At 42.2% G+C, this 17,073-nt stretch overlaps 1 protein-coding gene across 1 annotated transcript; it reads right to left on the bottom strand.

Annotated features, from left to right (window-relative positions):
- Window positions 1-7,239: 7,239 nt before the first annotated feature.
- slc22a5 (solute carrier family 22 member 5) lies at window positions 7,240-16,754 on the bottom strand. Its single transcript, XM_089123746.1, has 10 exons — window positions 15,970-16,754; window positions 13,330-13,433; window positions 12,482-12,636; window positions 12,230-12,401; window positions 11,475-11,595; window positions 11,302-11,399; window positions 10,977-11,191; window positions 8,604-8,786; window positions 7,828-7,939; window positions 7,240-7,755 (listed from the first exon to the last, which is right to left on the bottom strand). Exons 1-10 carry the CDS (start codon window positions 16,354-16,356, stop codon window positions 7,674-7,676), a joined length of 1,629 nt encoding a protein of 542 aa, XP_088979872.1. The 5' UTR covers window positions 16,357-16,754; the 3' UTR covers window positions 7,240-7,673.
- Between the last annotated feature and the right edge of the window lie 319 nt (window positions 16,755-17,073).

The following is a 17,073-nucleotide window of genomic DNA, read 5'->3' as shown; positions in this document are numbered from 1 at the left end:
TGAATGACCAGTGAAACCATATAAATGAAGCCACTCACAAAATGAACATCACATTAGCCAAAAGCAACATTGGGTAATGCTGGAAGTGCAAAAACCTTCCTCCGCAGGAGCTTTTCTCAGGAACTAGGGAGTTTGGGGGGTTAGGGGGGAGTTCTGGGTAATTTCGGTGGAAAAGCAGCTTTTATCCTTACATCACTCTCCAGTTATAGGATCTTGATAAAGGAAATGCAGCGTTTAAAGGCTTTTATAAGATTAAGTCTTTGTGTTTATTTTCTAATAGCATACATAAAAATTGAGTTTTCATATAATTGTTATTTATTTATTACTATTTTATTTATTTCTATTTTTTTTTTTATTTGGATCATTGTAGGTCTGACAGAAAGTAACAATAACGTAAATATAGTGTATATATAGTATAAATAACATAGATACATAACACATACATACATATAACGTTCCGGGTTACTTGACTGTAACCCTGTTCCCTGAAAAAGCGGAACGAGATGCTGCGCATTGGGAACTTCTTTAATCGTGACCTGCTGTGAATATAGTGTGTAAACACGTCGATAGAATCGACCCGGAGGTAATATAGCCAAATGAGCCAAAGGATGGGACGTCAGGATATTTTGTCTTAAGAGCAGTCCTGGGACATCATCAGCACGGCAAAGTAGTGCAGCATCTTTTTCCGCTTTTTCAGGGAACAGGGTTACAGTCAAGTAACCCGGAAAAAGCTAAAATCGATGCTGCACTGCTTAGTGCATTGGGAACAAGAATGCCCACGCCGCCATGCTTGAAGATGTCTGGACTCCTTATGGTTGTGTAGGTGTGCTCACAAGAACGCAAGAAAGCCCTAGACATCGGCTTGTGATGTCGACTCAAGGACGTAAGAGCCCGGAGTAGCATGAACATCCAAACTATAAAATCGTATGAATGTGTGCGGAGAGGACCAGCCTGCCGCATCACAAACAAACTGCAAGGGGGCAACTCTTGCCAAGGCAGCAGATGAGGTGGAGTGAGCCCTTAGACCCCTTAGCGAAGCTTGGCCATGCGCCTCATAGGCAAGAGCAATAGCATCCCTGACCCAATATGACATGGTCTGTTTAGTGGCGGCAGCACCCCTGTTTCTGCCCCCATTACAAACGAATAGTTGCTCTGATTTACGGCACTGGCTGGTGCGGTGAATGTCAGTCTGAAGAGCACAGACTGGACACAGCCTGTGAGATCTCTCCTGCTCCGGCATGGTGAACAGTGGAGGGCAGAAGTCCTCTAGAGCAGTGTTTCCCAACGGTGCACATTTTGGATGTCTCCCTTTTCTGACCCATATTTCTGGTCTTGGAGTCTCTACTAACGAGCTGATCAGTTGATTCAGGTGTGATCGATTAGGAAGAGTTGGAAAATGTGTAGTGTTGGTGTGCCTCCAGGAACAGGGTTGGGTAAACACTGCTCTAGAGTGACCAGCTGTACAGCCGAGAAAGGTACCTTAGACTGTCAATCAGGATGAGGATGCAAAATCACTTTCACCATTCCTGGGGCAAAGTCTAAACAGGATGGCAATATTGACAGAGCCTGAATGTCCCCAGATCTTTTTAGAGAGGTTATAGCCATAAGAAAAAACATCTTTAGGGTCAGAAGTTTGTCACACGCTGACTCTAGAGGTTCAAATGGGGTTCAACCAGACCCTCGAGGACTATAGCTAAGTCCCATGAAGGGATCTTGGTTCTTACGGAGGCCTCAGTCGTCTGGCCCCACGAATAAAGCGAGCGAGCAGAAGATGTCTCCCGAGTGGCACCCCGTCAACCAAGGTGTGGCAAGCCGAAAGAGCAGCCACAGAAACCTGAGAGTGGTGGGGCATGTATCTGTTAATAATTTCTCCTGCAGGAAAACCAGTACTGAAGCAATCTGGCAGTTGACCGGATCTGCATTATACAACACACACACCACTAACGGCAGGCGAAAGCCCAGTGTCCCTCAGTTGGTACTCATCAGGGGCCAAACATGAAGGATCCACAGGTCAGGCCTGGGATGGAATATTGTGCGGTCCACCGGGGACAGAAGGTCCCTCCTCTTCAGAAGGATTAAAATTAATTTAATTAATTAATTAATTCAAATTAATGTTTCTTTCCCTCCTCGACCCCCAGCAGAAATAAATCCCTTATTCAGCCTGAGCTAAACGCAGAGTAGCGGAACTCTATTCGATCTCTCCGGGAAACAACAGAACTGAATAATTTAAGAAACGAATGATTTTGAAGGCAAAAGTCCCGCTGATCTCATTGATTTCGTTCAAAACTGTATGAGAGCATGGGGCACAGCTGTACACATCGTCACGTTTTGCGGTGACTGTGTGCTTCTGTCGAGCAGGCACTCTCAGCCATAAGCGAATTAAAACTTATGCTAGAAATATGACGAGACATGAGATGACACGACACGACATTGTTGGAACTGAAACGCAGTTAGAACCTGTACAACAGTAATTGAAGTCTTCTTGAGGAAAGAAATAAGGATGTATTTTCTGTAAAAAATAATCTGTATTTTTGGTGAGTATAATGCTTTTTTCCCCCGTGTTGAATATGATTTTCTTCTTCATTTTTCTTATAAATTTATGATCTAAACTAATTTTTTTTCAAACATTCATACTATTGTAACGTCTGAAAAGGGACTGTGTCTGTAACCCTTGAACGACAAGATAAGGGAGGCTCCGTTTCTGAATTTATAATCGGATTCGTAACGCAAGAACCACTGTACAAACGCACCAGCCGAACTCACGCGCTCGTTTCTCTCTACCAGCCTCCCGAACTCACCGCTTTAATCCAATAACTGCCAGTGCAAAATAAAAACAACAATTATAGAGAGTCTTTGCGCTGATACACTATTAAAAGTTATTAATTCAGGTAGGACAGAAGGCCTAGGTGTGAAATGCACAGCCCGCTCCTGGTTATTCATGAGTCATACATTATCCCGTATTGTAAAGTGTTATCAATATTTTATTGGAAAAGTTACTTACAGCATCCAAAATGAATGCAAAAATGTATTTTTTCATGATCCACTCTAAACCCCAGTAGTCTACATGCTGTTACATCTTCAATGATGGTCATTTGGGCTGATATTTGGTATTCAACATAATAGTTATGTGTCACGGTGTGGGTTTGTCTTGTCATGTTTAGTGGTTCCCTGTCTGTCTATTAGTCTTCACAGGTGTTTCCCATTAACCACGCCCCCTTGTTATCCCATCTAGATCGTTTGTCCTTGTATTTAAGCCCTGTGTTTTAGTCCAGTCTTTGTGAGTTGTTGTACATGTTATGTTGCTTGTAGCCTTGTCCCTGTCCTGAGTTCCTGAGTATTACCTGTTTTGTTAAATTAAATTGTACTTGCTTTTGGATCCTGCTTCCTCCTTTCCTGCTGCTGCGTAACAGTTATGTACTACAGCTAGCTATTTGTCACCACGATTGTACTTTAAAAGACAAAATCATTTTGTCAGTTCTTACATCGTGTCTAGCCCGTGCGAGTCTGTCTACACTGGACAAAGCAAAGGTGCAAATGATGCGTCCCCCGTGCAGCCGAGGCTTCAGAAGAACAACAGACATCCGTTTACTATCAGTGAATCATGTGATCACGCTGTTTCATGTTTTGTGACGTGCGTTTTGTGACGTACACGTGTGAGAGATCACTTTCTGTGCTTACGCAGACCAAAGCGCCCGTGCTGTCAGATCAGTTGGACGTGGCTGTGATTACAAGAGGTAAAAATGATATGAGTACTGTTGGTTTTCTCACACAAACCGCTCGTTTCGTGTTTTAGGCCATCAGTGTGTACTTACATTTACGAGTCATTGAATCATGTTTAATCTGGACTTCTCTTTGAGGTGGTGACCATAGACCTGCATTATGACTGACAGACAAGAATGGTTTGACCTGATTGACGGTCCCTTTAACTGTGTTTTTGATACACTTTTGTTATTGCAATAAATGCAGGAGGAAATCTTATCAGATGATGTTGGTCATTGATGATCTTATTTTCACTGATATGACCTCATGTCAAATCTCTGAATATTTTAGCTGAGGTTACATAATACAGAGAGTCTTTAGTTTTATACAGTGTATGATTAAAGTCCTACTTTTTCACATGACCCTTGTAATATTGTGGCATCAGTATTATAACAATCTGATATTCTGAAATAAAAATATATATATTTATAGAGAGTTGAGTTCAACATTTTGAATTTAGTAGATGTGATTTCCTGCATTCTGGTGCATTTTAGGCCTTAGGCCATGCCCTTACCTATACCAATAAAATAACTTAAACCAGTCAATACCAATGGTCAAATAATACAATAATAATAATAACAGTTTGACAGTTAATGATAATGAACAAGTTGTTTATTATGCTCTGTGTGCTGACAAAAAAAGTGCAAACGCATAATATTGATAAATTATAATATAGGTAATACAAAAAATAATAGATAATACAACAATCTAGTTTAATCAATCCCCAGCTGTACATATTTTTGACAAATTGACAATTGGATAATGGATAACAATGTGTTGATACTAGAGAAAGAGAGAGAGAAAAGGCTCTGAAAGAGAGGGTGGGACAACATTCTTGCGGGTAACACCCAAGTATGAGAAGAAAGTTGATTTTATCTAGTATGAAACACAGTAATCTAGCTCAGAACTTAAAAACATCAAAAACAAAGCAAACACACAGGTATTAATATTCCTATAACTATTTTAATATCAAATGTGTGTGAAACAGTGTTTATGTGTGTGTGAGTGAGTGAGTGACAGAGACAGACAGGTCAATTCCCACGACTTACTTTACAATAGGCTTGTTTGAGATGCGCCTCGCCTCGCCTGCAATGTAGTCGAGAGTAGGCGGCTGCAGTGAGGGGAGGAGTGAAAAAAGCGCAATCAAGCCGGACAGATCTAGGGTTCTCGCAGTGAATCAGACACCTGTGAGATCAAAGGCGGATATCGCGGGATTAACGGGATTCACGCTCGTGCACGTGTTGCTAATAAACTGGATGTGATTTAAGTTCTGTTGCTTTTATATAAAAATAAATATAATGAACAAGACACCCAAAGTACTTGTTATTTAATTACATTCCAAATATGTGTTTATCAATCTTTTTTTTTCTTTAAGACGTGTTTTTATATAGCCTATTGTTTTAACAAAAATGAAATATAACCCATATGGCACTGTCAGAGAGTTTATTCACCCATATGTATACACATAAAACATGATATCAGTTTTAAAATCAAAATTTTAAAAGAGAACAATTCATCTGTTGTTCTTTTATTTTTATTTTTATTTATTTTACTTTTTTATTAGAATGCAAGTTACAAACATAGCCTACCTACAAGCACCACAATTCGTGAAACAAATAGGCCTATTATACAGCGACAAATAAATAAACATCAGAATAAAATTAATAATAAAAAAAATAAATAAATCAAAATAAGCTTAGCTTAAATAGACAGACTTACAAACTTCATCATCTATAAAATGAGAGCTATTTTTCACTTGAACATTTTAGAGTAGGCCTAGTATATTTGAGTTACTGACTATAGCTTTCTTATTTTTAACCCGTTTAAGAGATTCACAATATATATCAGTTTCAATTTGAAAAAATAAATAAATAAATAAAACATGGCCTTGATTTGGAGAATTTTGCTTAATGAATATGGAATTTACCTTCATCACTGTTGTTTAAACCAATGAGCATTAAGCTGTGTCGTCAGCAAGTCGTTTCCCATCATGCTTTTGATCAGCGCAGTCGGTGGAGAGCAACTGCGCGCGACTGCAGAATCCGACCCTTCCGCCTTGCGCTCGCGAGAGTTTTTTGACATACGTCGGCATGACTTCAGAGCCAGGCGGACCGTTCTCGGACACATTTCTAACCGGCATGCATCTCGCGCTGATCACCGGTGATCGATTCTGCGCAGAATTTGCTCATCTCAAACAAGCCTATTATTTCCACTCGACGTCACTGACGCTGCCATTCTGCTCTCATCTGAGGTAAAAAAATGTCCCGTGGTGCGCGTGCACGGTGCACTCCCCTAGTCTGATACTGTGGGCGATATTTTCAGCGCCCCCAAACACTTAAAATTTGACGACGCTGATTGGCGAAATATAAACTTTTTTGCATAGCAACCGGGGAACTATTGGCTTAAATTCCAGCACTGTGGGGCTGAGCGAACAGGCGCCCTGAACATGATAAAAGTAATGAAAGTGAATGCAAATATCATTCTGGTGAGTTCAAAACACTTTTCAAAGTAAAACCATTATTAGCATATAATTAACATTGATTATTTTTCAAAATGATAAATTATAATATATATTAAAAAAACAGGCAGACAGGTCGGAGGGAGGGCGGCGCCCCAGCGCCCTCTATGGGCGAGCCGCCCCTGGTTGCAACTCTTACGCTGATTCTATATGCGATATGCGGAGTGAGTCTATATGATCCTGTCAAAACATTTTCTGTAAAATGGCTTCAGCACTGCAGGATTGACATGCAATATTAACAACTAATATTTAACAACTCAACCAAATATTAGACTTCAGGTGGTATCAATAAATTAGGCCTTTACATGATGACTATCATCACTGAAAGTGACCAACATCATCTGATCTGAGGTTCTCTTGGATTCTTACTATAACAAAGAGTTACTACACATATCAGATACTGTATATATGATCAATACTATATCAGAAACACAAAGTTAAAGCAGCCAGAGAAAGTAATCTGGGGTCAAGAGCCCAACTAAAGCAAACATTTCTGCAACATCTGTTAGTGTTTAATTTTCTGTTGGGATGTAAAGTGTTTCTGTATGGTGTGTTTTGTGGTCTGCCATTGAGCTGAGGAGTTGCATTTTGTACAACTTGCACAAAAGTTTGTTTTCAGGAAGGGTTAACTCTAACCCACAAACACTTGCCGTGTAAACAAATTTGCCAAAGCGAAAATGGCCCTCGACTCCAACAACACACTCCTGTCATTTTTTAGAATAATATTATGATCTATGGTGTCGTGGATGACCGGATGGTTAGCAGAGTGTTGAGCCGTTGGAACACAAGGAGGGAGACGAAGACTAGGACTAGGAGGTGGGAACAGGATTGAAGACAAAGACACGTAACACACACTTGTTGAAGGTAAGTGTAAACGGGTAAGTGAGTCCTACTAAAAACGAGACCAGAACAATGTGACCGTGTGAGGTGTGTGCTTATACGCTGCCTGTGACGGGGAGATGAGGTGCAGGTGCAGGCAACAGCGATCTCTGTGATTGGCCAGTGCATGCAGGTGAGGGCCAGGGAGGATGATGGGAAATGTAGTGAGGCGACAGACAGATGTGTGTTTATAGAGTATTTTACAATGGCTTCAAAAGCAGCTCGGGCAATCACTGTCAAGGCCTGGAACCATCCATTGAACACTGATTTTATTTATGCATTCACATCCACTTTCAATATACATGTACATCAACTACCATTTCTGAGCTCGATCTCCATGTGATTTTATTATCATAACAACCGTTATTGCCTTTCAAATAAAAATACAATAATTCCAGTGAGAGAAAAAGAAACAAATACAGCGTTAATATAATACAAAATAAAGTCGAACAATGTAAATATTAATATTTTATTCAGATAAATAATGTGACTCCACCGAGTTCCCTGGACTGTAGGATCACTCGTGGGTTCGTGTGTGCTGGTTCGTGACGACCGCTCCTCTCCCGTCCTCCAGGCTGGGTTTATCTCTTCTGATGAAACTGATCAAACACAGCTCACATTAATGAGGAGCGACAGACGAGAGCCGTGTGTCTGCGGTGATGAAGACGTACCTCCTGCACGTCTGCATCTGCTCCAGGGTCTCGGGCAGAAACAGGTTGGTGACTGCGGACGCCACGGTCAGGCTTCCCATCAGGAGGTAGGGCAGACACTTGCTGAACGTGCCTTCAGGAGTCAAGAGGAGGACACAACAGTTCCCCCACTGAACATCTGCTCTTCATTTACACAGGACAATGCTGATGTTCTTTCAGAAATATTTCAGAATTGTACTCAGTTTGGATCACTTTTTATGAATCCTCCCGAGATTTGTTTGCTTAAATGATGGAAACTTCAAAAGAATAGACGTGAATTCAGGAAGGGAATCAGAAATAGATCTAATATAGACTGAATTCAAAATGTCTGGAAAAATCATCGGTGTCATCGCACAGTTAGAAACACAAGATTTCCTGAAACCAAACCATGCATCATAACAACATTTCCCTGAACAACGATTCCAACAATTTTGAGATGGAAAAAATCTATTGAATTCCTGATCTTGAAATAGCCTAAGAATTCTTTTATGCACTTAGTCAATGAACATGCCCACTTTAAAAGGTACAGAGAGAAGGGTCGGAATAATGCATGCTTTACTCCTGTCTTATCCAATATATGCATGAGCGTAACCTGGCATGGGCAAAAGGAGAACAGATCTATATTCAGATTATCTTATTTCAGGCACATGTACGGTTGCATTCAGCAAAAGCTAAAGCTAAACATTTCTTTTATACAAACATCAAGCGACCTAAATAATTCATCAACTTTTGGAAACTGGAATGAAGTCAGTATTTACCCAGGAATATGATGTATGGCGCGGTGATGCTGCCGATGCGAGCGGCGGAGGAGCACATGCCGAGGCCCAGGTTCCTCAGGACGGTGGGGTAGAGCTCCGCCGTGTAGATGTACACCACCGTGAAGGACATGGTGAAGCCGAACTTCCCAGCCATCTCCAGAGCCAGAGCCAGAGAGGGAAGATCTGCGGATCAGCGCACGTTACGCTCATCTTATAATGCCCTTTCACAAGATGTTAAAGAAGTCTCTGATGTCCCATGAGTGTGTGTGTGTGAAGTTTTAGCTCAAAACACCCCACGGATATTTTTATATAGCATGTTAGAATTGTCACTTGTTGAGAGGGAGTGTCAACAAATATGTGCCGTTTGTGCGTGTTCCTTTAAATGCAAATGAGCTGCTGCTCCCGGCACAGGGGGCGGAGCTTCAAATGCTTCTCTGTGTGTGTGTGTGTGTGTGTGTGTGTACGCACTGAACAGTTCAAACCGGAGTCGGACAGTGACGGAGAGACTGAAGAAGAAGTGACGACATGTAGAAGAAACAGGACATTTCTGAACGGTTAGTTGAAGAGTTTATGCAGCCGATGTGGAGTAATCTTCTAGTCATTGATTAGCATCTGTCATGATAATCTATAAATCGTGTTCCGGGGGCGGGGCTTATGTAAATACTGGGGTTGGTGATGTCACTAACCTGTGAAGAAGCTTGTGTAGTTCCTATCAGCTGTTTGTTGTAATCCTTAAAATGTGATTTCTGTAAAAGCAAATCTCTCCGTTTGCTTTGAGCTTTGAGTCGTAACTGTGCAGACATTAAACACTCACTCGAGTTAGTAAAGTGAAATCATAATCAACCGGCACTTTGATCAAATGCTGTTCTTTCAGAAATATTTCAGAAGTGGTAAACAGACTCATTCAGGCTTTATGTAAAGTTTGATAACTTTTCACGCACTCTCCCGAGACTTGTGTGTTCCTATAGAAGAATCTGCAAAAACGTGAATGTTTCTTGCGAATGTCCAGTCCAGCTTTCCTGATAAATATGTGACTAATAGGATTAACCTCTTTTCTTTGAAATGTCCAAGCCCAGTTTTACTTGCACAAGCTAATCCTCGACCCGTAGTAAACTCACATGTGTTCATAGGATTGAGTCTATAAACCGAGAGCTAATGCTTTTTCTTCAAAGTGCACTAAACCTGCACTCAACTCTTCAGATTCTGCTTTTCTACTCTTGCTTACTGCTCTTTAATGGCTTTAAGGCCTTGTGACATTCCTCATTTGTAAGTTGCTCTGGATAGATCCTCTGCTAAATGAGTAAATGACTCGTATAACACCACCAAGTTTCCAACACTATCCTCTCTGTAAGGTCAAGTTCTTACTGTTTATACTGTATGGGTTCACAGCTCGAAGGGTCATTTTCGAAGCCTGAATCTTACCCCGGATTTCCACCAACTGCGGATCGGCTCTTTGCTCCGCTGTCCTTCAAAACTCACCAGGTCCGGATCTGTTGCGGAACGGCTGCGGCCATGACTGACGGCTGAAGTCACGAGGACCCACGAGATCTCGCAAATTCACGTATGATTGCGATATAACAGCACAGGGCAGGAGATCTCCAACATCCGGTAAATATAGAAGCTCTGCGTATGTGCTCTGGAGGACTGCGGATCACCGGAGCCGGGACGGAGTCGGAAAGCATCCGTTCCACAGTCAGTGTAAATACACACATTGACTTTAATGGAAACATATTGACTCCAGAGCGGATGCAGAGCCTTTCCGCAGTTGGTGGAGATCTGGGGTAAGTCGGCCTTTATTTGAGCTGGGTTTTACTGTGAGTTTGATGTGATCTGTGTGCTATTGTGAGCTCTTACTGTCGGGGATCATCTGCAGCTGGAGCAGGAAAGGAGGAAAGCGGAGAGCACGGGTCTGCTGTGTTGTGTGTGTTGAGTAGGGTTGGGTATCGTTTGAATTTGAACGATTCTGATTCCGATTCCTTGTTTCGATTCCGGTTCCTAACGATTCTCGATTCCGATTCTTTTAAGAGGCAGGGTCAAAAAGTTTAGCTAACCTTGCTAACCAACGGTCTTTCTGAAGGAAATACTCCTTGTGTCACAAATTTTGCATTTTGCCGAGATTTCGTTATTTTTAGAAAAGTGAAGCCACACTTTGGACCGCCGACGTAAGCTACTCATGTTCGACTCGCGCGGTTATGCCAACACTTCCGGTAGACGCTTCTTCGTTTCTGCTTCCGCTCGGCGGACTGTGAATATCGAAGCTAGGAATCGAAATTTTAAGTTTTGAACGATTCCGGGAAAAATGAAAACTTAGTCCCGGTTCCAATCGATTCTCGATACCCAACCCTAATGTTGAGTTGTGTTGTGAGCTCTTACTGTCGGGGATCATCTGCAGCAGGAGCAGGAATCCTCCTCCAGTGATGAGGAAAGCGGAGAGCACGGGTCTGCGAGGACAGCTCTTCAGGAGGAACGTGGACACGATATACGCCGGCACCTCCGTCACCGCGGACAGGAAGCAGTTGAGGAACGGGTCGCCGCTGAGGTTAGCCGTGTTCAAGGACAAGCCGAAATATCCAATGTTGATGGCCATCCTATCAGAAAAGGACAATCACAGTCACATGACACGAACGGAGCCAGCCGACAAAAATGTATTCTGGGAATGTTTACATGTATGTTGTGTATGAGATGCATGATCTCTCACCACAGCTGTAAACACATGAAGGTGGTCTTGCGGATCTCGCTGGTCCTCAGGACGTCGAGGACGCTGTACTGGTTGCTCTGGGATCCCGCCTCTTTAACCTAGCGATGGATGTAGAAACACAGATTTGTCTTTGGCATCATCCCACTAATGTCAAGGGTTAGGGTTAGGGCTACCTGGTTGAAGATGACCTCCGGTGCAGAGACCTTGTTCTTCCTCGCCGCCTCCCTCACGATGGCCTCCGACTCCAGCACTCGTCCCTGAGAGAGAAGCCAGCGCGGAGACTCCGGGATCAGCCTGGGCACAGCACGGTTCGACACACATGGACATAAAGGGAAAAAACATCCCTGTTGTAAGACATGCTTCATCATCATCATCATCATCATCTTGCTTGTTCTGACTCAGAACTATTAACTTAGTAACTTGACTAGTTTTGTCATTGAATACTTTTTCACTCTTAGTCAAGTAATTATTAGGGGTTCAAGTACGAGTCTTTGTCAGAATTTCTGAGCATCATCATTCCTCCCTAAAAGTGATCGGGAGGAGTGTGTCGTAGAGGCTTGAGTCTTTGAGCACTGGTGTTGCCCATCCAGCCTACAAAACTTTTGAGAACTTCTTCTTTTAGGTTTTTCAATCAGAACCAAATCAGTGCAGCAAGATTCTCTGGACTCTGATTGTCAATAATTATTGAAGTGGAATTTTCAATAAGTGTTGGAGACTGGACGGCAAAACGTTCGGAGGGGCCGTGTCCACTTTTACTAAAACTTGCTATAACTCTTGAACAGAATGAGATGATTTCACCGAACTTGCTATAGCTATGTATGGCTTGGTCAATTCATAAAAGTGAATTTTGCAGAAAAGGTCCCCTTTTAAACATATATTTCCTTGGCGTTTCTTCATCTGTGAGTTGCTGGTGTTTGTGGAGACTCACCACCACAGCGGGACGTACAGCACCGTCACCCCCGACAGAACCCGGAGCAGAATCCTCCAGTCGCGCACCGCGAACGCAATCCACGGCAGAACCATGTAACCGATGCAGTAATGCAGAAACGCTCCCAGTGTGGTGAACAGAACTCGCAAGGACTTACTCAAGGCTTCACTACCTGTGGACATATATACACAAAAACATGATTATATTCACTTCTGTTTCCTTCAATAACATCTGATCTTATCACATGCTTACCAAGGACAAATGCTGTGAGGTACAGGGATATCTGGAAAGTGCCAACAAAGAAGTACAGCAGGCAGAAGAGCAGCCAGGAGTGAGAGAAGGACTGAGCGAACATCAGCAGCGATTCAGCCGCCAGAGATGCGAAGAGAACCTTCTTCCTGCCGAACCTGAGACACGAGACAGCAGACGTCACGTCATCTTCATTTATATGGGACTTTTAACTATGTAGATTGTTCCAAAGCTGCTTTACAGTGATAATAGGAAATTAAAGTAAAAGAGATTGTTTTGGCTTCATGACAGCTCTAGAATAAAGTTAGTTTTAATTGATTCACTTCCGTGGTAACGATCATTAGTTATTAACTTAGGGGCCGCTAACACGACAGTGTTTTCACAAAAAACTCTTAAGCTTTAAAAACTCAAACCTGTGAGAATGCTGATGTCCTGCACATGCGCATTAAGAGTTCATTCTATAGGGATGTGCGTTTGAACATGTGCGCAGGCATGAAGTCCTTCCCGAAAAAAACAACCCTCAACAAACTACTTGTCGCATTAAAATATATAATACAGAATTTTAATCGCTTCGGCGTAGCCACGTGAACCGGCATTATCCCGACATCGATTATCTGTACAGAGGTAAAGGGAAGGAGGCCTTCACAGGAAATAGACTAGTGACACTTCCGGACTGTGTTGTCATCGCGGCCAGGCAGATCTGGAGAGTGTGTGTGTGTGTGTGTCCAGACGCAGGTCCTTCATCAGATCTGGAGAGTGTGTGTGTGAATATGTGTGTGTGTGACACATGACTTTCAAATGAGAGATTGAATGTCTGTCCGCTCTAGCTGTGAAATGTGGAAACGCATTACCTGTCAGAAAGTTGTCCAGAAACCAGAGAGCCCAGCAGGTAGCCCATGTATAAAGTTGAGGTTGCGAACGGGACTCTCCACTCGCCGTCACACACCAAATCCCACTGCGGGAGAAAACACAATAACATGGCAGCTTACCATCAAAGGTTGTGTTATTATCATTATATTATTGGTCCAATGTAAGACATATATAGCTATTGAGAAGAATGCGACAGACCATTTCAATGCAACGTTGAAGTCTTGAGTTTACAAACGAATAATTAAAATCACGGCGGAATGGTTTGTTATTAAGGATTTGCATGTATTTAAACTCAAATTCCAAAAAAATCACCATACAACTTTTAAACTCTTCTATTTATTCAGTTTAAAACACGGATTAAATGTGGATAGTTGCCGAACAAGCTAAATTCAGTTTGTTATGAGATTTCCTATTGCCTAATCAATCGGATCTATTGATGACAAACATACAGTTGCAATCAAAATGATTCAACCCCCATTGCAAATTAGGTTTATTGGCAAAATGTACAGACTTTCAGCTCTTTGCAATGAACAAATCAAACAAAAGTAATTGAAATCGCTCAACACAGCAAAACAAGTGGTTTCCACAAATTTAAATGAAAATCCAACTTTTAATGACTTCTGTAGTTTTAAAAAAATTATTATAATTATATAATAATAACTTGTAAATGCCTCGGCAAGTTTATTATGGAGGACCGCACTTATGTGGAGCCACAGGGCCGGAATTTGCAAAAAACAAGGTTTATTGTACAAGGTTTTAAAAAGTCACTTTTTACAGGTGGAAAGAGTTTCATTCAAAAGAGACGCTGAACTGCTTTCTTACCAACAGGTAAATCAATGTTACGCTATAAATTACAAGCTTTTTTTATTTCTAGTCGCTTTTCTGCCTTAGGAAACTAAGATAGATAGGATAGATATTCTATCAAATATCTGTTTGTTGCAGTTTGTTTGAAATAGCAAACCTGTTCACCCGAGGGAACAATCGACGAAGTGCTATTAGAAGATATCCTGTCAGAGATTTTTGGTCCATAAGCGCTACCGTAGAAGCAACACGCATGTGAAGAAGCGAGGCGCTGGAGAGCTCAATTCGTTTGAATGCAAAATACAATTTCAACACTAGATGGGAGAAATTCCTACACATTGTCCCTTTAAACATTTAGTAGTTTATCAGGACTGAGGTTGATTAATAAATTTATGCAAAAATATTTGAAAAAAATATTTATTTGATAGATTTTTACAGCAGTTTAAAGTAGTGTCTGTTTTCAGGGTAGTGGATTTGCCCAGAGTGTACTGTTGAGTTTTTGAAAAATGTAAAAAATTTCCCAAAATATGTGTCAAAATAAAATTTGTCACCAAAAATCATTCGATTTGCTGAAAGTTGACCAAATTAAGACTCAAAAATACCCCATAGTGGATGAAAACATCCCCAACTGCACATAAGGTTAAGAAGCGGAGAATCTTCAGCACAAAATAGAGGCGCTCTTTCACCGGCTTCTTCTGTACGTAACGAGGAATACATAATTAGGCGCAGTCCCTCAGGATCAGCGGTGTGTCAGCTGATGAGAACTCAGTGTTTAGTTGAGCGTGTGGAGCTCCTGATGCTCCTCCGAGATGATCACTGAAGGACTGCGAGAGAACATCATGCTTGACCAACTGGAGAAGGATCCCAAGCAGCAAACCCAGGAATATCACTGAAGGCCATCGCTCCGATTCCTGGCTCATTTCACTGAAGATGCATTCATCTCGACAGCGCTTTAACTGTATAGAGTTTCACAGCAGCTTTACAGAGATAACAGGAGATTACAGTCAGTCTAGAATAAAGTTATTGTCCAGATTTAGATTGATTCACTTCAGTTGCAGAGATCATTAGTTATGACAGTTTTTTTGGATTGCTAAATGACAGTGACACACCCGGAGACTAGCAGCCGTTCATGTGGACCAAACTCTCGTTCGTTCTTCAGTGTTTGAACACACTTTTCAAAACTCTACACACTTATCCCATGACTTTAACCACAACCTGCACAACACTGTGGATTCACAGCACTTTGTTCAAATGCTGCTAACACACTGCTAACACACTCATCGTCAGGCCATGGTTGATTACATGGTCCACCAAAGTTGATCTTACAGTATATCACCAGAGTCCGTGCATGGCCTCTTCGACCTTGACCTCCTCCTCCTCCTCCTCTTCCTCTTGCTCTTCCTCCCTCTATCCATGCTTGCAAAGTTCTTCAAATGGCTAAACTGAGGGCTTTTTGTAGCTGGCTGATTGGTGTTCAGTTTTGCAATAAAGTGCCTTCGGGTGTGTATTTGAGTGGTTGCAATAACCCAATGTGTTTTGTATTTTGAATACAAGTGTTTTCCAAATTACACCCTGAGATTTCACTTTTGAACAAAGTGTCTTATGTATGAAATAGAGTGTAGTATAAAGGAGTAAGTGTGTTGCAACTAGAGTGCAAAGCAACGCTTTTGTTTAAAGTATGGGTACATGTGTTTGAGGCATGGTAACAAAAGCTTCAAGTTGTGTTACTTTAGTCTAAGCATGGGTCTATAGTGTTCAAGCAATGGGCACAAACTGTAATGAGTGTGTGAGTGTGTGTGTGTGTGTGTGAGCTCTCTCACCTCCGAGACGATGGTGGAGCTGAAGATCTCCGTGCTGTAGCTCCATCCGTCCACACACTTCTCCCGCGGGATGTCGGTGAGGTTCAGGTCCCGCGGGGAGACTCCGTGTGCCGACAGGTTTCTCAGCGTCTCCAGGCGGTATCTCCAACACGGACTCGCCTGCAGTTTCCCGTTCACCGTCTCCTCCGGGATAACCGCTCTCATCCACTCCTCGCTCAGAGCGCCCTCCGCCACGCGGCAGCGATGAGACGGCGAGGCCGCGACGAACACGATGTACAGGCCGTGGAGGCCGGTGGAGATGTACACGGCATTCAGGAGGAAGAAGAGGAGCGTGAAGAACGGCCCCTTCTGCCCCAGGAACGCGGTGTCTTCATCATAGCTCCCCATTCTGCCGGAGACCAGAGGACGCTAGCGCAGGAGAAGATCGCGGACCAGCGCCTGCACACACCAGAGAACACCGAGAGTTTGGCACCGCGGCTTGACTTCAGACATAATGTCCATGACAACTAATCCAAGGCACATTTTTCCACTAAAAGAGGCCAAAAGAATTACAATCTGATTAGCTGTACTGGGGCGGGATAATCTCCAGCGGAGCGGCGAGTGACTGGACTGACCTTTCTGTGTTCAAGCTTTGAAGTGTGTGAGTTTAGTTCCTCCAGGACCCTTATCTAACTCTACTTCATGATCTGAACTGATGCACACACTCACACACTCCAGCAAAACTATCAACCCACTGGACAACTCACACTTTTACAGACTCTTTTCAAAACTTTCAAAACCAAATATAGAACAGAACTGAGAAATGAAGATATCTGCAACATTTCTATAGCAATATCAGATTGAAAAACATTCTGAATCTAAAACTATCAAAGCAATTAGATGTAATTAAACACCGACACCAGTGTTAGACTTCAGTTTCATCATCTGAACAAAAGGGGAAACTGAGGAAGGACATTTACACATATAATTGAACATAATATGATGGTCGAGAGCTGTAATACAGCCATGTCTCTGCATTATGAGCTAAAGCCCGTCATTTATTTGAGCTTTTAAACGTCTGACCAATTACAAAAAAATGTTTTTTTGAAAACTTTTTTTATGTAT

Source organism: Pimephales promelas, chromosome 19 (genome assembly GCF_988280905.1).
Source record: "Pimephales promelas chromosome 19, fPimPro1.hap1.1, whole genome shotgun sequence".
Taxonomy (NCBI): domain Eukaryota; kingdom Metazoa; phylum Chordata; class Actinopteri; order Cypriniformes; family Leuciscidae; genus Pimephales; species Pimephales promelas.
The sequence above is the reverse complement of the archived record's forward strand: the minus strand, read 5'-3'. Positions and strand labels throughout refer to the sequence as shown.

Bases quoted from the DNA above. Each gene is read 5' to 3' on its own strand.
- slc22a5 (XM_089123746.1), bottom strand. From the start codon at position 16,356: ATGGGGAGCTATGATGAAGACACCGCGTTCCTGGGGCAGAAGGGGCCG. The intron at 11,596-12,229 runs GTGAGTCTCCAC...TGCTGTGCCCAG, and splicing joins CTGTACGTCCCGCTGTGGTG to GCTGATCCCGGAGTCTCCGC. The intron at 7,756-7,827 runs GTACGTCTTCAT...GTGTTTGATCAG, and splicing joins CAGATGCAGACGTGCAGGAG to TTTCATCAGAAGAGATAAAC.